At 37.6% G+C, this 27,506-nt stretch overlaps 4 protein-coding genes across 9 annotated transcripts; all 4 read right to left on the bottom strand.

Annotated features, from left to right (window-relative positions):
- Window positions 1-3,070: 3,070 nt before the first annotated feature.
- Window positions 3,071-7,345, bottom strand: LOC112201924 (subtilisin-like protease SBT2.4). 4 transcript variants are annotated; one of them, XM_040507458.1, is made up of 11 exons: window positions 7,024-7,345; window positions 6,381-6,507; window positions 6,150-6,294; window positions 5,593-5,990; window positions 5,302-5,397; window positions 5,137-5,206; window positions 4,738-5,020; window positions 4,316-4,656; window positions 3,974-4,241; window positions 3,597-3,869; window positions 3,071-3,512 (listed from the first exon to the last, which is right to left on the bottom strand). In XM_040507458.1, the coding sequence occupies exons 1-11, from the start codon at window positions 7,043-7,045 to the stop codon at window positions 3,103-3,105; spliced, it is 2,433 nt and encodes an 810-aa protein (XP_040363392.1). In that variant the 5' UTR covers window positions 7,046-7,345; the 3' UTR covers window positions 3,071-3,102. The 4 variants fall into 4 exon arrangements, with proteins under 4 accessions (XP_040363392.1, XP_040363393.1, XP_040363394.1 ...); XM_040507459.1 differs by having other exon boundaries at window positions 6,381-6,471; XM_040507460.1 differs by having other exon boundaries at window positions 6,381-6,468.
- Window positions 7,346-7,507: 162 nt separating this feature from the next.
- LOC112165967 (chromatin remodeling protein EBS) lies at window positions 7,508-10,360 on the bottom strand. Its single transcript, XM_024302693.2, has 5 exons — window positions 10,062-10,360; window positions 9,620-9,962; window positions 9,463-9,531; window positions 8,599-8,737; window positions 7,508-7,763 (listed from the first exon to the last, which is right to left on the bottom strand). The coding sequence occupies exons 1-5, from the start codon at window positions 10,132-10,134 to the stop codon at window positions 7,737-7,739; spliced, it is 651 nt and encodes a 216-aa protein (XP_024158461.1). The 5' UTR covers window positions 10,135-10,360; the 3' UTR covers window positions 7,508-7,736.
- A 1,231-nt stretch (window positions 10,361-11,591) lies between these two features.
- Window positions 11,592-15,385, bottom strand: LOC112167905 (50S ribosomal protein L4). Of its 2 annotated transcripts, none has more exons than XM_024305006.2 (9): window positions 15,237-15,385; window positions 14,615-14,804; window positions 14,447-14,487; window positions 14,154-14,274; window positions 13,420-13,568; window positions 12,852-12,959; window positions 12,651-12,770; window positions 12,327-12,500; window positions 11,592-11,916 (listed from the first exon to the last, which is right to left on the bottom strand). In XM_024305006.2, exons 2-9 carry the CDS (start codon window positions 14,721-14,723, stop codon window positions 11,815-11,817), a joined length of 924 nt encoding a protein of 307 aa, XP_024160774.1. In that variant the 5' UTR covers window positions 14,724-14,804; window positions 15,237-15,385; the 3' UTR covers window positions 11,592-11,814. The 2 variants fall into 2 exon arrangements, with proteins under 2 accessions (XP_024160774.1, XP_040363226.1); XM_040507292.1 differs by having other exon boundaries at window positions 14,615-14,839; window positions 15,237-15,350.
- Window positions 15,386-19,607: 4,222 nt separating this feature from the next.
- Window positions 19,608-24,837, bottom strand: LOC112167904 (homeobox protein knotted-1-like LET6). Of its 2 annotated transcripts, XM_040507291.1 has the most exons (5): window positions 24,626-24,837; window positions 23,691-24,525; window positions 23,246-23,519; window positions 20,146-20,399; window positions 19,608-20,050 (listed from the first exon to the last, which is right to left on the bottom strand). In XM_040507291.1, the coding sequence occupies exons 2-5, from the start codon at window positions 24,108-24,110 to the stop codon at window positions 19,844-19,846; spliced, it is 1,155 nt and encodes a 384-aa protein (XP_040363225.1). In that variant the 5' UTR covers window positions 24,111-24,525; window positions 24,626-24,837; the 3' UTR covers window positions 19,608-19,843. The 2 variants fall into 2 exon arrangements, with proteins under 2 accessions (XP_040363225.1, XP_040363224.1); XM_040507290.1 differs by having other exon boundaries at window positions 23,691-24,837.
- Between the last annotated feature and the right edge of the window lie 2,669 nt (window positions 24,838-27,506).

The following is a 27,506-nucleotide window of genomic DNA, read 5'->3' as shown; positions in this document are numbered from 1 at the left end:
GGTTTGAAAACTCAGTTGTCAAACTCGAGATTTAAAAGTAATGAGGTTGCCAAAAGAGACATGCAGCCACACCAAAAATGTGAATGGACATATCTTAAGAGAAACACCATTAGAGCACCCACTACCTAAGATCAAGGTCATGGGTTCGAGTCACCATGGGGGTAGGAGTGAAATCCTTTGATCCTCTTTATAAAGTTATGAGAATTAAAAAAAATATATATATATATATATATATCTCTTAAGAGAAACACCAGCCTGTTTTGGGATAACTGTTACCATTTATGTAGTTATGCTTATATTCAAATCTCAGAGTATAAGTGCATGCTGTTAGTGACATCACACACCAAACAACCTTGAGTTCATTATACGGGGAGTTAGGAGTGAACAAGAAGAAAACTACAACTCAAACTACGACTTATGGTGTGGGACTGTCGTTCATGATGCCTAAATCGGAAGTTTTAAAAGGAACAGTCACGAAAATCACTTACAAGAGTTCAGAAAAGTTGCCATGAGATCAGATGTCTGATCTGCGGAAAAGCAGGCTGCTCAACCTTGCCATCCTCCAGACTGGATGCCCACATTTACAAGGCTCCAAACAGAGAGACGCAGAAAGCTAGGTTACTTTTAATAGAAACTGAAGGCTACAAGTACGTTCATAAACAGAGTTCTGCGACAAGCTAGGTCCCGACTCCAAACTACTTTTGATGCAGACATCAGAATCATTCAATTCATCCCAACTCAGAAATCCTAAACCTTTAAGACCTTTAAAAAGGATTCTAGTTTATTATCTGTAAAATGGAAAAGGCATACTGTTCCTTATACCCCTATTATATCCAAGGTGTGGCAGTAGAACTGTCATCCGTCAACTAATCAAGAAAGCTTATAACTAGGCATATACATATGTTCCAGTAAAACAAACAGAAAATGTTAATGAGTAGACGAACAGATTGACAGGTTAATAACTTAATATTAAAAGTCGCAACCTGCAGCAATTTGTCATACCAAGAGATTCTACGGTTTAATGGTTTAATTGTTGAGATACAAAGCAATACAAGCCTAATCTCCTGAATAACAAATCCTGAAACCCTCCGAAAACCCTACTCTATATCCTCATGATAGCAATCCAAGAGCACCGACAAGAACACAAACAGCAGCACTGCATTTTGTATCGCCTCTTGCAATTTAAGTCATTTCTTTCGGCGCTTAGGGTCCACCAAGGTCACAGATCGATTTTGATTACTCGATCGGTCTCAGTAAAATCAGTATACACAGTAACAGGAACAACACTACCTAGTCTCATTAACTAAATAGAATTAGTCATAGTACAAGGGATAGTTCATAACTTAACATAGAGCACATGCTGAATAGCAAACAAACAGTCCATTCATGCAAAGACTTCCCAGATAGTTAACAAAAGCTGCCTTCTTTATATGTTAGCTCTTATAGACCAAACCAACATCACAAAAGAAACAAAGGAGAGAGGACAATCTAACTGGTCAGAGATAGATATAACCAGTGATAAAGATGCCGAATTAAAATGTTTATCTAACAAACGGACCATGACGCAAAGACTTTGGGATGAGTAGTACATCAGTGAATAGACAATCAGCCGCATACTTGCAACAATTCTGTTCTTTTGTTTGTTCATATATACTTGGGAGAAATGATCCATCAGTTAATAGATTGCAGAACAAATAACCACGGTAAAGAATTAAGAAAGCAATACTGGAAAGCTTTCTTCTTTATTAGTTCCTCAAAAGCATCGGTAGTAATCAGCTGCCATATATTCTTTGAGAATGAGTTAAATTGAAAAATCATGCACAAATCCTTTTCAAAAGAGAATCAGACTCACATGTTCATCCAACCACTACTAAATGACATCAAAATATCAACTCGAACAAGCGCATAGGCATAGAAATTGCTGAACAAATCCATTATAAATAGACCTACAAATATTTGAAACTCCATATGAAGTATCTCACCTTGACATCATCTGCAAGTGATGCTGTAACTGAGTTCTGAGGTTTTATCACATCCGCTTCAGTTAAACATTCTGAACATATATTAGTACTCCAACTTTTTGGCTACTTCATTTGAGATGTTCACACATGCTGGATGAAACCTACAACTCCAGTTGTGAAATAACTTCATGAGCATTCAGACAAATTTAAGAAAGGTCAAGTGAGAAGATTCATCTATCGGGATAAACAAAAAAGGAAAAGAATTATCTACATTGCACATATGACACAAAGTTCATCCATAAAAGTTTCTACTTTGAACTATTACAATACTATAGAGGAGTGACCCATTGTTGTATACTGCAACCAAAGAATCTATGAGGAAATTCAAATGACATGGTGAGATTCAATAATGTTGCAACAATGACCCAAATTTCCTTCCAACAAGATTCCATTTTTATATTACATGCAGAGGCCCATCATGGAGTTCATGGAGTTCTGTAACCAATTCTTAAGCTTGAATTTGAACAAATTCAAAGTAATAAACATACAGAAACTAAGCTTTCCATGGTGCAACTCTTGAAGTTGGTTAAAGTACAAACCACCAGGAGGCAGAGCAAAGTATCGTTGCACACATGCAAGTAGCACATTGCACATACACCGAGTCACTGAGATGCTTTATTTTTCTGTTGCTTAATACTACTCATATTATTATTATTATTGTTATTTTTATTATTATTATTACAACTACTACTGTTATTATTATTATTATTATTATTATTATTATTATTATTTTGAGGGAGTGTGGATTTCACTCTATTTTAATAAACTTTCAAGTACTTATATATATCCGTCACTTGTTTAGTATCTTGAATTTGAAAAGTGATTGTCACATTAGTTAGACGAATATATGAAAATGGGTTTATATCATTTATAAATTAGGATGTGTAGAAATAATTTTTGTTTATGATTTGTTGTATGTCCATAATAATGATTTTATAATAGGATGAATAATTTGATAATTAGAAAAGAATAGAGGTCAAATGAGAAAATTTGCAGGTTTCAATAGAAAAACTCAATTTCTTAAATATAGTTTTTTATCATTCATAGACTGGACGTAAAATCGGACAGATTCTCATCTTTGTCATATTGAAACTGGAAAAACTGATAAAGGTATCCTGACAATATGATTTAAACTTCCTGTAAGAACGATTTCACCATAGGTGAATTGATCCATTGCTTGGGTCACATTGAACTGTATACCTAGCTCTTGAGTACCTTGTGGAGCTATGGTAAACGAAGGAGGAGATATGTCTACTGTTGTCCCATTTGGAGGCAGCACCGAGCTAGAGTAAGTCTCTGGCTTGCTCTCTACGTTCATGAAAACCCTTCTTACTATTTGAGACCCATTCAATGCTGATATTGTTACTGAAGGAAGGTTCAGATTGGCTGGATGGTCAAGTGGCTTGTTGCACAACTCTCCAGTGACAGTTCTTATTGTACTTGGATTGGTATCATGCAATGAGCACAAGAAGCTGATGTAGTCTTCATATCCTGTTTTCAATTCAAAGGCCATTAACATTACTTCATATAGAGAAAATCAAACAAGCTAGAAAGCTAGTGTATACTTTACTTCACCTGAAGATAAGACTAGACCCGGATCCATGGCATGACTTGGACTGACAAAGCCAGCTCCAAAATCAAAAGGAGTGGAGGGATATTTACTGCCTATATCAGATCCTTCAGCCATTATCAATTCTCCATTTTTATCATATTTGGTTGCCGTGGTGGAAATCGCAGATGCAATCATGGAAGGAGTCCATGAAGGATTGTACTGCTTAATAAGTGCTGCTATTCCAGCTATATGAGGTGTTGCCATGCTTGTACCAGAAAGTAGTGCAAAACTTTGTCCTAAACAACAGAAGAGCAAGTTTGTTAATTTGCTTGCATATCAAGGCATTACTATAATAGATTAATAGCAAAAAAAAAAAAAAATAGATGCTACTTCTACTCACCCACTAATGAGGGTTCTAAGGCACTAATGGGGCTCCAAGCTCCCCAGATTTGGTGCCCCGGGGCAAGAATATCAGGCTTTAGTACATCAGCAGGCTTCCTGTCCCTGTCAATGAAATCTGGTCCTCTCGAAGAGAATCTGCTAACAATAGGTGCTTGGCCCGTGAAAGAAGCAGCTCTTCCTTCTCCGATTGATGCTCTCGCTGCAAGTCTTGTAGGAAATCCTCTCTCATCCTTGAATGTTTGTTGTTCATAGTATTGTAAAATAACCTATCATTCATTATTAATTCTTGTAAGACTGTGCTAGTTCTGGTTTATTATGAATATGATATTGTGATATGTACCTGGGAATTGGTTAAATTTGGGACCAAAATGCCAGAAACAGCAAAAGGAACAGGCTCTGCAATGAAGTCACCATAGGCTGGACTTGCAACAAGAACAAAACCCATAAATCCAAGAGCTCTTGCCGTGTTGATGATGGCATTAAGGGTGGATGTCCTGTTATAGAATCCCTCCGAGAATGTGCAGATGACAATACTACCTATAACTAACCTAGGATCCAATGCTTGTGGAAATTGGCACTCTTCAACATAGGGTGGGGTTCTTGGGAATGACCCAATTGGATTAATTGCATCCTTGGCCAAAACCAACCTATGTTGAAGTAACCTATATCCAAAAGTTGGTCCTGAATAATAAAAAAACACAATCAATTCATGGAAACAATATCTAGTCAACATGATCTTGAAGTTGAGATATTAGTATGTACCTGATAATCCCACACCTTCAATTCTTGCTCCATTTCCAAGAACAATAGAAGAAGGATAAATTCTATCTGTGCCGGAAGAAGCTACACCTACTGCCCAAGGGCTGTAAGACACTACACTTGAAGGGTCTGGCCCTCGATTACCTGCTGCTTGCACCACAAAAACCCCAGCTCGTCGAGCATATAACATGAACACATCAAACATGCTTAAGAAGGTCACTCTACCCAATGGCGGTTCGTCTGGTCCGACAGAGAGTGCTAGGACATCCACTCCATCTCGAATTGCCTGTACATTTAACACAAAGGAAATTAAGGGACAGACACAAAAAACAAATTCTCAAATGCTACTTGTTATAGAATTACTAGCTAGAATATAAGTTTAGACATATCTTCATTGCTTACTTCATCAATTGCAGAAACTACATCTGCCAAAGTTCCAACTGTAGGATACACAGCTTTATATATAGCAATCCTGTTACTCAAAAGAAGCACATGTTTTGATTAGATTAGTCCCTGAATTAATGTTGTTATGTATCTCTGCTGTACCAAGCAATAGAAAAAACATACCGCGCACGTGGTGCCATTCCACTAGCTTGTCCATAATAGAAGCCATTCACAACCACAGGAACTCCAGCATTTCCAGCAGCAACCGATGCCACATGACTGAAAAAAGCATGCTCTTCATGAATCTCAATTTATAGGGCTACTGTAGAGAATACATAGTACAAACAAACAGTTGCATTTAGGGAGTTTAATCTTATCCACTTAGGTTCTACATCATCATATTATTAACCAAACTACTACTCCAATAAAATTAACTAAATGATATTATCAAAAGCATCTAGTCACTCAAGCTACCTGCCATGTCCATCTGAGTCAAAAGGTGAAAGAAAATCCACTGAACTGTTGAGAGTAGCAATGGCTAGAGCCCCAGCTGAGAAAAACTTGGCTGAAACTATTTTACCATTGCATGAAGTTGCTGGGAAGAGAGGACCAGTCTCACAAGCACCCGAAAAATGAGAAATATTAGAGGTGAAAGGGCTCAGAGGATTATAAGCAAAACTTAGATGTACAGGGTTGATGCCAGAATCCACAAAACCAATCACAATTCCTTCACCAGCATTACGTTGGCCTCCTTCTTGTGTCCATACTCCTTCAGGTAACTCAAGGAAGCGAGGAGTGTACGTTGTCATCAACTTCGCTCCTCTATCTCTCTCAACCAGCTTTACACTTGGAGCATATTTCAGCTTTTCAGCCTGAAATGTTTTTTATGATTAGTAAGAAATGCATCAAAGCTTTTGCTTTCTATCTTCTTAATTACATTAAAAGATGAACAAAATCCAAATCGATCATATAAATATTATTGTGACATAGTCAGAAATGCAAAAAATTTAAACAATTTTAGCTTAAAATACCTGTGAAGGGGTTGTATGGACAGCAAAGCCGTTTGCAACGTGTTTAAAGCTGTAAAGCTTGCTGTAGCTTCCAGTCTCAAGATTGCTCTGTAGAAGTTGATCATGAGAATCCTCCAATTGCTTTGCATGAGCCTTCGAAATTTCACTGTAACATATTGTTTCATGCATGAAAATCACGCGATAACAAAAGCAAATTCTTTCTGTAACGGACAGACATGTTCTTTCTCCTACCTGTTTAGGTTGAGGCGTGAAGATGGAGAGCCTCCATTGAATGCAAGTGAGTCTCCTTCCATTAAAACCAAGTATATAGCTCGATCTTCTGCTGAAAAAGCAGTAAACATCACAAAAGCGAGAAGCGCTATGAAACAAAACAAAGGCAATAAGATATTGGCTCTTGCAGTTGCCATGCTTGATTGCATTACACAGAAGAGAATATTGGGGCTTATGATGTTTAATTCAATTTCAATTTTCACAATGAATTAATGATGGTGGAGAACTACTTTCCATATGAATCTGCAGTTATGAATTATGGTTTGAAAACTCAGATGTGAAACTCGAGATTTAAAAGTAATGAGGTTGCCATGAGAGACATGTAGCCTCACCAAAAATGTGAATGGACATTTCTTAAGAGAAACACCAGCCTTTTTTGGGATAACCGTTACCATTTATGTAGTTATGCTTATATTCAAATCTCAGAGTATATATGCACGCTGTTCATGCCATCACACACCAAACAACCTTGAGTTCATTATAGGGGGCGTTAGGAGTGAACAAGAAGAAAACTACAACTCAAACTACGACTTCCGGTGTGGAACTGTAGTTCATGATGCCTAAATCGGCAGTTTTAACAGGAACAGTCACGAAAATCACTTACAAGAGTTCAGAAAAGTTGCCATGAGATCAGATGTCTGATCTGCTGAAAAGGAGGCTGCACAAACTTGCCATCCTCCAGACTGGATGCCCGCATTTTGAAGGCTCCAAACAAAAAGACGCAGAAAGCTAGGTTACTATATATTAATAGAAACTGAATGCTACAAGTACGTACATAAACAAAGTTCTGCGACATGCTAAGTCCAGACTCCAAACAACTTCTGATGCACAGACATCAGAATTATTCAATTCATCCCGACTCAGAAACCCTAAACCTTTGAGGCCTTTAAAAGGGATTTCTAGTTTATTATCTGGAAAATGGAAAAGGCATACCGTTCCTTATACCCCTATTATATCCAACATGTGGCGGTAGAACTGTCATCCGTGGACTAATCCAGAAAGCTATAACTAGGCGTATACATATGTTCCAGTAAAACAAACAAAAAATGTTAATGAGTACGAGATAAACAGATTGACACGTTAATAACTTGATAGTAAAAGTCGCAAACAGCAATTTGTCATACCAAGAGATTCTACGGTTTAATGGTTTAATTGTTGAGATACAAAGCAAACTTCCAATACAAGCCTAATCTCCTGAATAACAAGTGCTGAAACCCTCTGAAAACCCTACTCTATATCCACATGACAGCAATCCAAGAGCACCAACAAGAACACAAACAGCAGCACTGCATTTTATATCCCCTCTTGCAATTTAAGTCATTTCTTTCGGCGCTTAGGGTCCACCTGCAAAAGGTCACAAACTTTGATTACTCGGTCTCAGTAAAATCAGTATACACAGTAACCGAAACAACACAACCTAGTCTCATTAACAAAATAGAACTATTCACAGCACAAGGGATAGTTCATAACTTAACATAGAGCACATGCTGAATAGCAAACAAACAATCCATTCATGCAAAGACTTCCCAGATAGTTAACAAAAGCTGCCTTCTTTAAATGTCAACTCTCATAAACCAAAACAACATTACAAAATAAACAAAGGAGAGAGGACAATCTAACTGGTCAGAGATGATATAACAACTGATAAAGATTCCGAATTAAAATGTTTATCAAACATACAGACCATGACACAAAGACTTTGGGACAACTGGTACATCAGTGAATAGACAATCGGCCGCATACTTGCAACAATTCTGTTCTTTTGCTTGGTCACATATACTTGGGAGAAATGATTCATCAGTTAATAGATTGCAGAACAAATAACACCTCGGTAAAGAATTAAGAAAACAATACTGGAAAGCTTTCTTCTTTATTGGTTCCGCAAAAGCATCACTAGTAGTCTGATCAACATCAGTTTACTTATGCAATAGATGCTTTCCTCTAGAAGTAGTAATCAGCTGCCATATATTCTTTGAGAATGAGTTAAATTGAAAAATCATGCACAAATCCTTTTCAAAAGAGAATCAGACTCACATGTTCATCCAACCACTACTAAATGACATCAAAATATCAACTCGAACAAGCACATAGTTTACCCAGAGGTAGGCATGGAAATTGCTGGACAAATCCATTATAAATAGACCTACATATATTTGGAACTCCATATGAAGTATCTCACCTTGACATCATCTGCAAGTGATGCTGAAACTGAGTTCTGAGGTTTTTTCACATCCTCGTCAGCTGAACATTCGGAACATATATAGTGCTCCAATTTTTTGGCTACCTCATTTGAGATGTTCACACATGCTGGATGAAACCTACAACTCCAATTGTGAAATAACTTCATGAGCATTCAGACAAATTTAAAAAGGTCAAGTGAAAAGATTTTTCTATCGGGACAAATATCAAAGGAAGAGAATTATCAACATTGCACATATGACACAAATTTCATCCATAAAAGTTTCTACTTTGAACTACTACAATACTAGCCATTGTTGTATACTGCAACCAAAGTATCTATGAGGAAATTCAAATGAAAAGAGGAGATTCAATACTGTTGCAACAATGACCCAAATTTCCTTCCGACAAGATTCCATTTTTATATTACAAGCAAAGGACCATCATGGAGTTCTGTAACCACTTCTTAAGCTTGAATTACATTCAAAGTAATGAACATATAGAAACTAAGCTTTCCATGGTGCAACTCTTGAAGCTGCTTAAATTACCAACCGGCCACCAGGATGCAGAGCAAAGTATAGTTGCACACTTGCAAGTAGCACATTGCACATACACCGAGTCACTGAAATGCTTTTCCAAATCCATATGCTTATCAATCTATATCTAACAAGTATTCAAGACAATTATCAGAGCCATAATGGATACCCACTTAAATGCTTTTTCTACCTTTCTTTTGGTTCACTCTTTAATCGACACTAGATGCATAAACTGTTCAAGTACGATAAACTTACTACTAGTCCATTCAAAACAAACACATTCAAAACCCCCAACATGCTAAAAAAAGCCAAGAACACGAAGAAATTACCAGTCTTTGCACTCCTCACACTGCACCATGAGGTCATCCGGGTTATAGGGCATCTCACACTTGCAATACCTTCAAAAACACACATTTTCAATCATCACTCACATCCACAAACCACCACACACAAAACCGAAAACCGCAAAAAGCCCACATTACTCACACAGCAACTCTATCAGGAGTAAAAGCCCCAGTAGCAGCCTTGTACTCAAACCTACAGTAGTAGTCCTCAGCTCCCACATTTTCGAGCTTGGTGTAATTCTTAAACGAGTGAACCACACACTTGCCCTCAATGGTGTTCGCACTCTGAACATCATAGTGGTCAGACAAGAAGAGCTCTTTGGATCCATGGAACTGCCTGCGCCCTCCAATAGACTCCTCAGGCCTATAGTACCACCTCACTCTCACCTTAGCATTGCCCTTGCTGTCAGTCTCAATCTTCTCGATTCGCGCCAGGTACTGCAGCTTCCCCACATCCGACGGCCGCATCAGCACACAATCCCCAGCTGCCAAAACAAAAAACCATCATTTCTAACCGAAATTTGACTTCTTTTTCTAGGAAATTTTCCGAAAACCAAAGTAAAAATCGATTGTTTAGAGTATACCTCTGACGACCTTGTTGGTGCCTCTGATAGTGTAGGAGTCGACGTCTTTTTTTCCGGGTCTGGTTTTGGCCATTGGGGGGATGCTCACAAAAGCTACAGAGGTTTGAGAAATGTGGCAGGTTTAGAAGGGCTTGGAGTTCAAATTTGGAAGGGCCTGGAAATTTTGGAAATTTGGGAGGGAGAGGCAAAACCCTAGGCCTCCTTACGGAGGAGACGAGAGAGAGAGAGAGAGGGAGGTGGGAAGAGGAGGAGCGGAGGTGAGTGTGACGCTTGACTGATTATATAGTACATCGTCTTAAATGCTTTGACATTAATCTTTGTGCTTCTTTTTCATGCTTCGGGATGCGGGAGCAGGTTGGTTTATTTGCAAATTGACCAGGCCCAAACAGGCCCAATTGAGGAATATGATATGAAGAGTGTACCATTGGAACTTGAAAGGGTTCGGGTTCGGGTTCGGATTCTCGCCCGTGCAAGCGAAGCTAAGTGCATCGAAAGATGTCGTATGCTTTTGTAGAGCAGTGTGAATCAGTTCTGAAACTTTCTTCTTAAAAAATTAAAATTGTTTGAAATCATGATTTGTCACCCAAAATTATGGATTATATATAGCGCACGGTTTTTGGGTCAAAATTTCATGTTCTTATTTTTGCACCAAAATTTTTCCACATCTAAATCAAGATTTCAAAGGAATTTTAGAATTGACGGAACTCAAAATAATTAACCCTATTTTTTCTTATAATTTTCTCGCTTTTCCTGACTTTGAAAAATCTTTTTAAAAAATCAGGTCAAGATTTTTTTTATTTCCATCACTTTTAAAATTCCTTTAAATTCATGATTTAGGGGTGAAAAATTTTTGGTGACAAAATGAGAACTTGAAATTTGGACCAAAAAACGTGTGCTATAGTCCCACAATTTTGGGTGAAAAATCATAGTTTTGGACTAATTTTTAATTTTATTAACAAAGTTGCAGGATCAATTCCAACGGATTTGAGACATCATTCTAAGATGAAACCACATCTTTTCGTGCACTTAGACCTTGCTTGTATGGGTATTCTCATTCACCCCAATTGCACGAGCATTGACATTAGCCTCACTTACATGGGCATGTCCACACCATTAGCTTCGCTTGCAGGAGCATATCCACCAGCCTTGCTTGCATGAAAACTATTCACTTCACAATAAAATCATGGACACTTGGAGTAGCGTCTTGAAATCATGTTTTACTAGTACTAGATTACGACATAGAAATTTTTCAATAAAAAAGAGTGATCAACGTTTTGACATGCCATGAAGTATTCTCGAGCCTGAGTTTGACTTTGTGTCTTGGGACCAAAGCAACTTAGTTCAAGTTTGTTCAATCATATGCATTTCTTTAAACTAATCCAGTTAGCCAAGTCCACTTGAAGAAACCTAGGTAAAATGTTCGTAAGATTGAAATGTAGCTCTAATAGTTAAGAATATCTACCCGAGATTCTAAGGTTGATTCTTCCTTCTCTCAATGTCACTAATTATCAAAACGGCATAATCATTCAATAACTCAAGAGTGGTGAACGGTGCAATGACAATCAACCACAAAATATCTAGCAGATTGTAACTTGATACAGAATATTCCCACATATCCATTCTATGCATTTTGCATATTGCAACAAAAACAACATACATTATTCTTTTGCGTTTTGTTAATCTTCCACAAAAACAAAAGGAGCTTCTAACCTAAGTTAAACTAATGGAGATGAGCAGATGACAATGCAGGAGTTCAACGGTTAATTGGAGTGTGCATCCGTTCAACAATTTTGTCTATAGCATCGCGAGACATCACCAGTGTGTCATGCTGTAGGATGCTGTAGACATTCAAACCCTGCAAAATATGTAAAACATACATAAGCACCGAGCTTAAACTCAAATTCCATGGCAGCAGATTCATGTATGTATAAAACTCCAAATACCTACTTAGGCTGTCATTTTTATTATGCGGAAAACCTTTTACTGTGCATCAGGTGGGAAAAACCATTACAAAGACACAGAATTCTTACTGTGCAAAAATTTATCTAAATTTAGAGTCTAGTCATATCATTATGAAATTCAATTGAAAAATATGTATGATGAGAATCAAACATCTTGGACAGTTTAAATTTTTCCTTCAAGTTCTATTTCAAGACATTAATAAGATAATAAGCCCCCGCTCCCCATGTGTCTATGCTAAAAAGGCATCTCAGGTTTACTCATACAGATAATTTACTACGAAACACTTGATATTATGCAACTTACAATTGAGGGCAGCACGTTCACATAATGTATGTTTTGAGTTGCCAGCTTGAGTTTATCACTTATGGGGCCGCCATCCACCACTAGAACTTTCTTGGTGTTCTCCATTTGCTTGACATAGTTCACAATATTCTTGGTTTTATGTGTGGGGATTTCCAAATCCTCGAAAACAAGAAGCTGTAATTTTATACCACTTTCTCTAGTTAGATTGCATAAAGAAAACATCAAAGTCAAAATGTTTAATTACTTCCGCCTCATTAGTTTGAACATATTTTAATAGGTAAAGCCAGAAAATGACATTCTTAGAGAGAAGAGAGAGAGACTTGCCTTTCCCTCTGCTGCTCGAGCTGTCAGAGCAACTTTTAACCCAAGACGCCGAACCTTCTTATTCAGCTTGATAGCATGACTTCGTGGCTTAGGACCATGCATTGTCGCACCTCCTCGGAACTGTTAACACCCATTAGGTTCATTAAGATCTATCCAAAAAAGACAAAGACATGCTAATTTAAAAGCATGATAGTTCAATACCTGAGGACCACGCAAAGTCCCATGCCTCGCTCGACCAGTACCCTTCTGATTCCATGGCTTTCTCCCAGTCCCGCTGACCTCACTGATAGTTTTTGTTGAATGTGTTCCCTGTAGACCACTCAATTGGCATTAGTTGTTTTTTTTTTTCAGTCATTTCTGTATGGAGTCTCAAAACTGATGTTCACAGATACTACATCCCTTTTGCCACACCTCCAAAACATGGACAAGTTATTTGGCAGATAGTACAATACAGAAAAGTTATTGATCACTTAAGTTCCTCCTATGCAGAAAGCCATAGATCTATCTAATTTTACTTCAAGTTTATTTTCTGATCCTGTGAAGGTTTGCTCCGAAATGCTCCGACCAATCTCCCAAAAAGAAAAAAGAATATGACAGAAAGAAAGACTGTGATGCCTCCAAAAGAAAAGAAGTGATATAAAAGTTGAAAAATTCCTCAATTCTAGTTCAAGTGCTAAAGGACAAATGCCATCAGTATGGCTCAGCCATCATTTTATGCCAAGATTACATTCTTCAGGTGTCAATGACTGCATATATCATAAGGTGGTACCTGTTGCCTTTTTGCTAGCTGCCATAGTACAACCCGGTGAACAATATCCTTTCTAATAGGAACATCAAAAACATCACCAGGCAAGACCATCAAGCCTTTTTCTTCATTATGAAAATTTGTCACTGGAATTACAAGGTCTTGATAATTTCCTACATTATAGGATACTCAACATCAGTAAAACAATTGCACAATTTTTTTTTTATAGACCTAGTGACTTGGGGGGGGGAGAATCTATAGGAACAAATAAAGTTATGTGTAGATAGATTATATGTAGATGAGTACAGATTATAAGACACAACAGATATTTGATTCTTGTTACCATAATATGCATTGGTTGTATATCTAAACTATTGAATAGAAGAGTTAAGAGGGAAAAGTAAGGATTTTACTGGATTAAGATATAAAGAAGTGGGCATAAGATAACTAAATACAAATGGAAATATAAATTGCACCACCAAATCCAAAAAAAAAGCAAACAAATAAACACACAAACAAAAGGAAGTGTATATATACAGGTACCAAAAATATCACAAGTATGCAGCTATTCTCTTTTAGATCTATGTTCAAGATCAGGGACAACAGCTTTGAACCTTATGCCAGTAGATTGGCAAAATTTCCAGACTAAAACCACTCTAAAACAATTAATGCAGGTATCTTCAACAGTCAAAATCTATGATACAGTACTAGAATCCTAGCTAACGTGAACCTGAAACTTGAGAAAAGTATTGTTTTACCTATTTTATGCTCTGACGCTACCACAGGCTTTTTGGATAATAGATCAGAGGGAAATGCACCTCCACTTGATTCAGGAGTCAGAGTTGAAAGCCTTCGATAAGCATAAGAAGATGACCAACCCTAAATTGGAAGTTTCCAGGTATACAGATAACAAACAATTCAAGTAAATTAGTTGAAACTATCAACACTCAAAATCGAGTTTAAGATGCAGCTTTCTCTTTAACATACTATATTCTATTTAATTACAAAATTTAGATATGGAGAAATCAACATGTCTATAACGAAATAATACCTTGGGAACAGCCGAAGATTCCTCAGAGGAAAAGATAACCCCTGGAACATGCGCGCAGATATCAGTTGGACCAAAAACAAATGAAGAAAATTAAAAGTAGCAATGCCACCAAAATGTTCCAATCATGCTATGACAAACAGATTACAACCAAAACACACTCGCTCTTACCATGAGAAGCGCGAAACGATGGATATAATATACTCGGAGAGTCATAGCTGCCTGATGCCAAAACAGAACCAAATGAACGTAGAAGCCTTCTGGAAACCGATAAAGCCATACTCAAAAATGGAAGCCAACACTCTTAACTGATAAATATCCGACTGCCTATCCACATCCACAATTCACCTTCTAATCCTCTCTGACCAAACAAAGAAAACAAAATTAACCTTCTCACTGCAAGAGAGAACACATTTAAAGACCTAAAATCAACGCCTATATCAACATAAACTAATGGAAAGCACTTGTGCAGGTTATGCACCGGACTTCAGCTTGAACTCGCAAAGGTGTTCATGAACTATGCAATGTCTCATATTCACATCCTTCAATCGAATTCTTGCATCAATTTCACTATCTAGCATGAATCATCTTTATTTCAATGCACACCAAAACAGTAAGAAGAAGCAAAATCGATAACAGTTTTTTTGCAGCTACGAGACTAAAACCTGAGCTTTTCGGAAAAAAATTTCAAGCTAAACAGCATGATGATTAGAACGCAATAGGAACCGAGACGATGAAATTGAAGGTCCAAAACAGTGGAAGAGGTAATATGAAGAAAGAAACAAAGAAGTACCTTCGAAGCCGTAGACGCCGGAAATCTGGCCGTCGAAATGCGTCGGAGATTGACAACCGTCGATCCTTCCGCTACAGAGTGCTCTGCCGATGGCGGCAATGTGAGAGAGAGTGAGAGCTAGCCGGAGCCAGGGTAGCGAAAATGAAAGAAGACCCGGAAGCAAACACATATGAATGGTTTTATATTTGGGCTTACGGGTCATTAAGGGCTTCTATAATGGAGCCCAATTACTCCCATACGGGCTTACCTATGGGGCTTAAGTATAACTGGACCAAAAAGTTGAAATAAAAGTCCGTTGAGAAACTCTGCCTCGTTTCTTCACACATTAGGTAAAATTCCAAATCGTTAACGTCGTGTTGGCCTCCAATGGAAAGTTTGCATTTTAAGGTCACGGGATTTTGAATGCTTGGTTTAAGTAGAATCGATAAAAAAAAATTCCCCACTCAACTCATCTGTAATATTTACAGTGCCGATTATTATAAAAAAACCTCACGGGCAATGATTTTAAATGTTATGTGTCCATGTTAATATGGACATATGGTAATTAATATGATTAACTATTCTATATTTATACAGCAGTGTTCATATTGTCAGTAACTGACTAAGAAATTTATGTTTAACTTAGTAAATACAACATCAACAACCAAAGACTAGAGTTTACCATAACTTACACAAACAAACCTCGACAAGAAAACTAAAACAACCTATCTAAGCTAAAGCTAATCATTAAGATCTTTGGGACGCTCGCTTTTAAGCAAGCCTATCTAAGAATGAGTAGACCTTGCTCTCTACGAAAAACAAATCATTCAACTAGTCATCCCTTATCAATCACGCAATTGTGGTACAAGTAAGAAACTAGAAACGTCATAGAAGACTCATAGAATTCCATTCACTCTCACACAGACTTATAACCCTAGAAAGAAAATTAAAAAATAGCCAATTCCTTCCCTTAGTTGGAGCTCGAACCACTAGTAGAATGAGCCAAATTGTCCTTCTTTGATGTCTTTGTCTTCTCAAAAGCCTCAACAGGCTTGCCAACCTTCTTCTCACCATAAGGCAGTAAAATCCAGAGCCCAAAAACTAAGGCCCAAGGCCCAATAGAAGGCTCCAGACCTGAGACCATAATAGCGCTGCACAGATCTTGTCCTGCAACAAAGCCATCGCCCTACAACCCAACCGTCATGACATCAGCACCGTCGTTCGACTCAACGCCCTGTGGTGCCGATTTGGTAACCCTAGAGCTACCACCGGCCTTCCAAAACCCAGAACTGGCATACAAACTGCCATGATGAACAGCACCGCCAAAGCCACCGCTGGTTCTAGCAAACCAAACTGTCGCCCCAAAAAGAACATTGATCCGATCGCCAGCCCACCAAATCCAGCCGCCAGAGCCTAGAGCCATCACCTCCTCGACGCCAATCCCACTGTCACGCCTTTGATTTTACACACATGAAAATCGATATATATATATATATATATATATATATATATATAATCTCATAATTACATATGCGTGAACGTTCAGCCATCAATACAAAATATCTAGAAACTTTTTCCCCTTTTTAACCTAAGTACATATTGATGCCCTGAACCCACTATGTCAATATTGACCCGCTCCACAGAGTCATATATTACATAAGCTTACGAATTAAATTGTCAACAACAAAATAAAACGTAAATGCTGCTCAGAGTAACTATACAACCGAAGTCCTTATCAACGATAAAGTCACAAAGATAGCTTCCTACTGTAAAGCTGCAAAGGCGTCACCTCAGCTTCAGCCACGATTACCCTGACCTGCAAGATTAACCCCCTACACCATTCCTTTGAATAGTGCACCGGGTTGCCACACAACAAACCCGGTAAGCTTATGAAGCTCGTCTGAGTAAATTAAAACCACAAAGCAAAACACATTTCTTAAGTCACCACAATCTAAACAACGATAAGCACACATCTCACACCTACAATCATCCATTCCATATCCTTCCATATTGTGCTTACATAAGTCAACTGGTGACCAAAGCCTCATGCTTAGAACCTCAATCCTAGCACCCAATTACATAAATTTCGGTCAAACAAGACTTCCTCAAGCAATGTTTGACGCCATCCTAACGCACTACTGCGAATTCCAAATCACACTCATTCCCTCCCCCCTAGGAGCTGTTGTCATCAACATGACATCAAAGGTGAAAAACAATGAATCACCTTCCTATCCTCACCACAGAGTACAATTCGTCACCATTATGGCTCTTAAGATAAATCAAACCATCAATCAATACAATCAAGAAGAAACAAAGCAATCACATTTCAAAACAAGCAAAACAATTCATAGTAACCCCTGCATATAATTTAGTTCAGGAGGTCACATTAAGTCAAGCAATTCAAATCATAGTTATCATCGTAATCCCACACTCTGACGTCTGTAAGTAGCCCCGACCATCACAGCAGTCTTCTCGATTATTTGTTAACTTAATAACAATTCAGCTCCGTTACTGAGCAGTCATCACACTGGTCATCGCACAGATTCTACTGGTCATCACGCAGATATTCATCATCCTACTGATCATCACACAGATAGCGATCATCCAACTAATCATCACACAGATATCGCTGGTCATCACATAGATAGCGATCATCCAACCAATTATCACACAGATATCGCTGGTCATCACATAGATAGCGATCATCACATAGATTCACGCAGATATCGCCAGTCATTACATAGATAGCGATCACCACATAGATTCATTGCTAGTCATCACACAGATAGCAATCATCACACAAATATTCCTACACAAGCTACACAGATATTTCTGCACAAGCTTTACATGACAATCATCACAAAGATTCATCATACTGATGTCATCGATTCATCATACAGATATTCCTGCACAAGCTGTACATGACAATCATCACAAAGATTCATCATACTGATGTCATCAATTCATTACACAGATATTTCTACACAAGCTACCATATCTTAAATCTCACTTAAGACGGTCATATTAGACCCATGGTATCTCAACATATGATATCCTACAATCACAACTCAATACACAATTTCATCAGTCATCACACAGATAACAATCATCCAACTCATTACACAGATTCCACCAATACATATATATATCACGCAAATATATATATATATATATATATATACATGATCATCCACTCAGGAATGCGACTAATACCACTATTATCACAGTGAATCCCATAATTCCAAGACAATATGGTAACTAGGCTCATAACGAATATCGTGAGATTTACTCACCTTTGAATCCCGCTGCGTCTTCACACGAGAACCAAAACAAGCACAGTCACCGAAATCTGTTCAACAAGTCCAACAAGCACCTGAACACATAGGGTCTTGATTCAGTGCACGAATCACAAAGTGATTAAAGTTCGAATGCTTATAACTTTCTCATACGAACTCCGATTGACGCGTTCCACATGTCCACGAACTCGTATCGACTGGCTCTACAACTTTCGTGAAGGAAATTTTCTGAGAATCCCAACGAATTAAAAGTCAACCTTTGCAACCCCCCTAAAACCATATTCTTCGAATAATTATTCTCCCGAAACACTTCCGCTCCATCCACGAGCCACGAAATTGTCCAATAATCATAATTTAGATTCCAGAAAATCCTCAGAAAATAAATACGAATTTCCGGAGTATCACACCCGCCATGGTAGAACCAGAAGAGGAAACGAGAAGAAAGAGGGCATAAGCCCGCCAAACACCCCAAGAGGGGATAGTGCCAGACACACCAACCCGAGAAGTCGGTGGACCAATTTTCATGCTCGATCAGTTTTGCAGCTAGGCAAAACCCTAGTAGAGGCAAAAGTCGCATCTCGTCTTTTGTTTTAGAAAATTAAAATTGATACATTATGTTGTCTTTAGAAAATTAAAATTGATACCTTTGCTCGGTTATTTCCAATGCTGCTAGTAAGAAATAGAAAGTTAAACATTATGTTGTTGGTGTCAAAATATATTCGTGAACATCCACTCGAGAGGAGAGCGATAACTTTTCTATGGTAGGGATATTCATTAAAACATATGTGTTAACCCAAGACAAATCAGCATTCCATTTTCATTTCTTTAGAATCTGAAATTGTGAAGCCCTATTCTTTCTTCTGGACATTGTGACGGCTCAAATTCTTAATTCATTTAGCCAAAAAATTTTCCTACCATAGTTGATTGTTGAATCTCGTTTGGACCCTGACATAGTTATTGCTCAATGTAAATTGAAGCCAGCGAGAAGAATGTAACCCGTACAGCTTGTGAACTACATAACTTCATCATGATTATCAAATCATCAACTAGGGTATGGTTGGAATTCAACACATCATCAGCATTCAGAAGAGATTTATGTACAAGTATAACCCAGGACCTGCTCTGGATTTCCTTATTTAAAATGGACATACCGGTACACAAGATTGCATGAGAAATAATCCAACATATATGAATATTGTTCAGATCCAAATGCATTCGCATTCTACAATTAACTAAAAATTCGAATCTTAATTAGCATACATGGCTATATAGTTATATATAACAAGTAGTCAAGTACTCTATGAGATTATGGATGCTCAGAGGCTTAGAGACTCAGAGCAATGAGGGAGAAATGTCCATAGGAAAAGGATTTCCCAAGACATTGTCCATGTAATAGTGGGTGGGATGAGAAGCATCCATCACCACAAACTGCATATCCTCCGAAGGCTTCCAATGCCGTTTCCTTTGGTTGATAAACCAGTTGTTTATTTGCTTCTGGTCCAGACCTGTTGATTCTGCAAGAGCCAACTTCTGGGACTCCTACATGGATAAAAATTAAGGGTACTTCTCATTCTTGAGGAACTAATACAAGGGCAGTCAATGATAGATAATTAAACTGTGGAAGTAGTACTTACTGATGGATAAGGCCATTTGTAATGTCGGCTCCACCAATCGAGCAACTGCTGCCTCGCCTCTTTAGGCAGCTTGCCTTTCTTCCTCTTCTTCATGAACTCCTGCTTCAAGCTACCCAAGTATCCACTGTACTTGCGCAAAAGCTGACCTTTGAGCTCCCTATCTTCTGCTTGCGGATCTATCAAGCTGTTATTCACATCAACCTCTTCTTCAGATGATCCATTATTGTTCCTATCCATACCTCCCTCTCCACAACCTGCTCATCATTCATGATAATTTAAACATACTGTTGAAACAAAAACATATAAATCTCCTGTAACTAAGTTGCTACCTACCAGTTAAGAACTCAACCTTTAACACTGTACTTTGGGTTGAAAAAAGAAAAAACAAATACATACTATTGACTATTAAATATTGAACTCATAATCTCTTCTAAGAATGATGAGCTGACTAAGACCATGCAGATTATTGTATTTAAAGTTCCAAACATCTACAGCACATGATACTTTTCACTGTTTTAGGTAATCTAGGTCAAATTTTTGTATTATTAACTGCTAGCTCTAGTCACATACTTTAGGACCTTTGTACTTGTACAGCTTTCTCTTCAGATCTTCAGAGAATCACACTGACTTCTTAGAGTTCCAAGGAAAGTAAATACTTTGATCAAAAGTTCAAAAGCATCAGCTGGGTTAAAATAGTACTCATTATTTCCATTATTCCTATTGCTAAAAGCTTATGAATATTTACAGGTTAATGTTCTACCATGCATAATATATTTCATGCACAACCACAGATTATAGGGAACAAATAGGATACATGAGACAGAATAGTGAATTTAACTGTGTTCTTTTGCTGACTAAATTTAAAATAAAGGTAATCATGAGGAATATAATTGGGAATGCCAGAATGGAACTACTTTTGAGTTCTTGTACAGGTAAAAAGTATCTGATGCAAATAGTGTTTGTTTCTTTGCTTTCTAGGGCAAACTTTTTAGACCCACATATATCTGTTTTCATACCCAAGAAAATACAACCTCAATCCCATGCAAAAACTACTTACCAAATACTTATTATACTTGTGTGTGAGTCTTAAGTCCCAAGAATTCCTAGTCTTAATAAAAAGGAAGAATATCATAATCTTTCTATGTAAAAATAATCAAGTGAACAAACACCCTGATTTCATACAGAAGAATGTTTCTGAAACAAATTTGCAAGACTATTATTTCAACAAGACTTTTTTTCGCAATGGATCTCTAAAAAAGAAACTCTTGCATGTCAATCTAGATTAAGAAGAAGAATATAAAGTATTCTTCCCAAGGTATAATAATCAAGATCTAGTGAAACAAGCTATATATAGATGATGTTTCTAATCGCAATGTAACAGAAAGAAGCTCCTGAGATCAAATGCTATCTGTTAAACCACCTCATTAATCCTATGTTCATTGTACATTCTAATTGCTTGATCTAAGCAATACATTATCAATTACACTGTCCTCTATTTATTAGTGGAAACTGGAAAGTGTATCACTATCACAGGTAATCAAATAACATGCCTACTGGTAAAAAGAAATGAATAAATAATAAAACCAAAATTTTATTCAGAAGAGTTCCAGCATAGATAACGCTTACGGAAATTATCCACATATAGCTCAATGATAAGCAAAATCCTGAACAGAGTTCATATTATAGGAGCCAGAGATGCAACTGTGGCTAGGTTGGCAAGATCATGGAAGAATGCACACTCAGATTTGTTAGAGTTGCAATATTGGTTAATGAAGTTGAGTACACTTTGGTCTTGCTAATACTTTCTAAGCTAATAGATATTTTGAGGTATACTTTTTCTTCTTGTGCCATCCATCATAGCTACATGCATGGTTCAACCTATCCATGGATTAGCAAAACTGAGTTACTCACAAAGTGCAACATTAATTGCTCATGTTTGCTATCTTCATCCCAATTTGCAAAAATTACAATTAGTCACCCAAAGTCCAACATACAATTAGAGATCTTGACTTAAATGATTACATGGGATAAAGTTCAATTAGTTAGTTCCCAATTAGTTAGTTCCTAGTCAAGTCTTGTTTAAACTTACTTTTATGATGAACATAATTAGAAATTGCTTTTTCTTACCATTAGCTTGTTGAAGCATGTAATAAAATTACAGATATTGTGACTCAACTAATTATCGTAGAGGACTAGCTGAAACCTTTCTAAAAACGAGATCAAGACACGAATTGTTTGACTTTCATTGAATTTAAAAGTTCAAACCCTAATTCAGAAAATATTGCAATGGCCATGTAATAGATGAAGGAAACTCCTTCCTCGCCTCTCCCGTCAAGATCCAGTTGTAATTAAAGCTAAATACAAATTCTCTCACTGCTTGGTATGAGAACTAGGCTTCAAATTGATTAACCCTAATATATAAGAGACTAGCTAGCTATGTACGTACCTGAAACAGACTAGCAAGTAATTTGTCTTATATGTTTTATAGGTGCAACAATTTGTCAAAATCAGTCAGTACTAAAAAGAGGTGAGGAGTTCAAAAGAAATATTAAAAAATCTCAATATCAAATACCGACACCAAAAGAAGAAACAAAGCAAGAAAATACAATCAATGACTTGCAACTCCGTCTGTATTATACTATCAGTAACAAGATTTGCCCAGACACCTAGCAAGTACTAATAATAGTTTTTTTTTTTCGATGATAAGCACTAATAGTAGTTAGAACAGAACTTGTTTATTTTGATACAAGGAACCCAGCAATGAAATTTAGTACGAAATTAAATGAAATAAATAAGTAAATAAACAAGGAACTAAGTAAATCAAATAACTAAATACACTCGTACTTTAGGAGTCAAGCTATCTATTGGCTATATAATCATATCAAATAATAAACCTGATCTTGGAAACATACACACCCCATGCATGCTTGTTATTATAATCTTTAAATTCTATATAAGTATAATAATCAACGGATCAAGCAAAACGATAAAGATCTAGCTAGCTAAGCAAGCTAAGTCAGACACACAAAAGACTGACAATTATTAAAGAGGAACAGTGTGTGAGAGATGGGGAGAGAGGTCATGATGATGATGATCTCACCAGAATCGGAAGCAGAAGAAACGGTGAGGGTTTTGAATTGGGACTCGATCTTCTTTAAAAAAAGCATGGCTTCCTTGAAGGGTTTGGAGACCTCTTGCTCATACTTGATCAGCATCTCACAGTAGGCCTCCATGAACTGATCCAGAGCTGGATCTTCACCAAGGGAACCATGTCCATGTGTACTTCCACTACTACTACTTACCATCTGACCTATCGTCGTCGCCGACTCACATGCTTCTTCCAGCCTCCCCACCACCTCCGGTGGCGCCCCAACCTGCTTGTCTCATTTCAAAACATATCAAGACTCTCAGATCCAGAAATACCATAATTTCCATAAGGTTTTTTCACCAAAAAAAAAAAGGGTAAATAGTAGTAGTACAAGTCTTTAGGGTCCTGAGTACAAAAGCGATGTATATATATTGACAAGTAGGAGTTTGAATTTGACCTTTTGACAGTTGATGTAGGCGGCCAGTAGACGGTGATAGTGAGGATGAGCCATGATCTTTGACTTGATATAAGAAGACGAAGAGGAAGAAGAGCTTCCATGACCACTGTTGTTGTTGTGATCCATGAAATAACAGCCTGCCGCCGCTGCAGGGTTATTGCTATGGTTATCAAGAGCAAAAGATGAGCTGCCGCCGCTGCTATTGCGGGTTTGGTCTTGCTGATGATTGTTTTGGTTTGGAGGTAGCAGAAGAAACGGACTGTTATTCGAGTGAAGCGAGTGATGACCATGATGGTGCTGGGAGTTAGTAGTCATCAGAGGCATCATCATCGTCATCGGAAACAGCCCTCCTCCGCCGTTAGTGTTAGTACTGTTATCTCCAAACGCCATCGAATTAGTGCCATTAGAGCCACCCTGCATTATCTCTGGATCTCTTTCTTGACAATTTTCACAATTCTAGGTTTTGCTAGCTACAATAATGGTAATAATAATAAGAATATTGACGAAGACAACACACAAAGTTTGTATATATCTGCAAAGGCTCTCCCGGGTTTTAAGCTACACGAGTTTCAGGCTTTGTACAGGAAAATCCTAAGTTAGTGATAGTGGCAGTAGTAGTGGGGGTAGCTTTTCTCAATTTGTTGGGCCTGCCAAAGCCTGCTTCAGCTGGTTTTCACTTGAAGAGTGCTTGTTTTTATATAAACAAGCTAGCTAGCAGTAATGAACTTGCACAGTACTTTCCCTCTGTGATAATCCTAGTAGGAAATTCAAGTGATCAGAGTCCGCACGCGGTGGTGGTTCAGATTGAGTAACAAGCACAGTAAATCTGAGTTCACTGGTTGGTTGGAGTTGGGTTGATCATGTGAATGAATATGTGAGAATATGTGTGAAAGCAGAAAGAGAGAACTGGGACGTGTGAAGAAGCAAAGCTTTACCTTCCCGATGAAAACACCCTCACCCTCTTTACTTGCACTGCCATTACTGGCAAAGAATTGAGAGAGAGAGAGAGAGAGAGAGACGATCGATCAAATCGAGGAAGAACCAAACAATTGCCTAATAGTATAATAGTATGTAGTGAGAGAGAGAGAGAGATTGGAAAGAATCACAGTCTAAGCTGTTCACTCTTATCTCTCCCGCTACTGTAGTGTGTAGTCTGTACCCTTTGCTTTTTCTTGTTTACTACTGGAGCTTGATGGCAATCTGTCCACTCATTTAATATTCGCACTTGTCTTGTCCTCTTCTTCAATTTCTCTAACGCCAATATTTTCTTGTCAAAACCTTTTAAGTTGTGATAAAATTTAGAAAGTAACTAACTAATTTCTCCGCGCGATGTTGCGAGTTTGTTTGCTTGCTAAACTTTATAATGTTATTATAAAGTTACATATTTCATAAGTCGGTTTTCCCATAATGATGGCGGTTTATATATTAGACTCATTTTCTATAACTACGGTTACTCGAAATCTGCATCAATAAGGAATAGAAGAATGTGGAAATTAGTGACGGTGAAGTTATAGGTTCATAAACTATAATGGATATAAAATGTTGTTTGTATCTTCACATAATTTTCATAAGTTAGTAACAATAAGAGCATATGACATTAGGAGGGTTATATCATAGTATTCAGTGAAAGATTGCAGGTTTCTTTTAAAACAAACATATATAGATCGTCAACGCATTATTTCTCACTTTCATACTAAACCAATTTCAAAGAATTCATCTTGTTCGTGCTCTTTAGTATGAAAATATTACAATCAAAACAAAAAACCAACTTGAGAAACCAAAAGAAACTTATAAAAAAAAAATCAAAAATTAAATACCTAGATTCGTGATCTTCTTCATTAGATGGAAAGCTCTTCAGTTCCCTATCCCCCTCTTTTTGGCCAAGTCGAGCAAAGAAAAAGAACAATCGTCCCTGTCTATCTCTCTCCATCACTCGGTGCTAGTGAAAGAAAAGTTGACAACAAACATAATGTAGCGGAGCAAAATAAAATATAAAAAAAAAAGGCAAATAGAATCGCTCAGCTCCTTATGTCGTTTAGTAGAGCAAAGACGAGAAAACACTCTGAAACAACTTAGTAACACAAAAGACGAACACCTGTCAAGAGTAATTAGGTAAAAATCCAAAGAATGCAAGTGCAAAATGGGCTGGTTATTATTAAATGAATAGTATCAAACACATTCTATTTTAGTAAAAAATTTAAGAATGCAAGGGCAAAATGGTCCGTCAGTATTGAATAAATAGTACCAAACCCATTTTACTTTAGTATATATAATATTAAAAAAATAAAGATCGAGAAATCTAGATCTGAAAATGAATTTTTTATTTTTGACACTCATGAAAGTATTTTACAATACATTAATATACTAACAATCTAATACTAATAATCTAATATATTAAGTAGACTTTATTCAATATAGAGGTAGAATAATTTGATATAGAGATAGTAGTCTCAAACTAATTTAACAATGCATATAGTTAGTTTACCTCTTAATCGAATTAATCTACTTGATGTATCTTAAACGAATCCCGACACTTGTAATGAGTCTTAAAAAAACTCAATTTCAACATAAATAGATTTATCCGTTTAAGTAGTTTGACCTAATTTTGTGTTGAAAATTGAAATGTACTAAACATGTCTTTTTTCTGTGATTTTTTTTTTTTAAGCTTGTGTAGTTGTGTTCATGGAGTCATGGAGGAAGATAAAAAAACATATACTTATATGGGGAGTGAAATTTGCACCCCTGAAATTGCAAACCACACCCTCCTTTCATTTTTTTAATAATATTTCATATCATCTCTTTTTACACTTCCTAAAACACCCTCAATGTCAGATTTTTTTTTTTCTTTTTCTTTTTGGGTCTTTTCTTCTCTCTCTCTCCCCCGTCTCTTTCAGACCACCACCAAAGTCCTCTCTTTCTCTCTCTCTCTTCTTCCCGATCTTCGTGATCTCCCTTTCCGCCTATCTCGCTCCGACGGCTACTTCCAGTAAAGAATCTGCCGGAGCTTCGTAGAGAAGAGCTGGAGAGTCTATGCACGAATTCTTTAAGCCAGCTCCTTCCCAAGGCTACGTCAGCGGCTAGACTGGCCTCCGACCGCAACGGTGGCGGGAGCTTGCCGAGAATAACAATCACCTCTTCTTTCCAATCAGATGAGCCGTTTCTGGCATTGGACAATCCGACCTCGGAGTCGTCATCGACGAGGTAGTCGAATGAGCCGATGAAGTAGGAGTGGCGCGGGCTGGAGTTGGACTTCGTAGTTGTTTGGCAACGGATGACGTTGCCAATCTCGATTGGCGGCGGCGGTGGATTCGGCTGGAGATACTCCGCGGCTGGAGACTCAGGCGGGGGCGTCGTGGATGCAACGGAGGATTCGGCAAAGGGAGAATGAGGCGACGATGGTGACGACGACGATAAGGAGGATGATGAGAATGAACTTAAGGTTTTCACGGCCAATGAGCGGTTGTTGTGAGGTGGCGAGGTGGTGGAGGTTGATAATGGTGGTGGCGGCGGAGTCCTTGGTGAAGATCGGAAAAGAGAGAGAGAGAGAGAGAGAGAGAGAGAGAGAGGACCTTGGTGGTGGTCTGGAAGAGGAAGGGGGGGAGAGAGACAAGAAAAGACCCACATAAAAAGAAAAAAGAAAATATGATTTGAGGGTGTTTTAGGAAGTGCAAGAAAAGAGACAAGAAATATTATTAAAGAAATAAAAGGGGGTGTAGTTTGTAATTGTAGGGGTGCAAATTTCACCCCCCCTACTTATATATATGTGGTGAAATTGCTTTACTAAGCAAGCAAGCTAAAAAAAGAAGACACATCTGT

Source organism: Rosa chinensis, chromosome 5 (genome assembly GCF_002994745.2).
Source record: "Rosa chinensis cultivar Old Blush chromosome 5, RchiOBHm-V2, whole genome shotgun sequence".
Lineage (NCBI taxonomy): Eukaryota > Viridiplantae > Streptophyta > Magnoliopsida > Rosales > Rosaceae > Rosa > Rosa chinensis.
The sequence above is the reverse complement of the archived record's forward strand: the minus strand, read 5'-3'. Positions and strand labels throughout refer to the sequence as shown.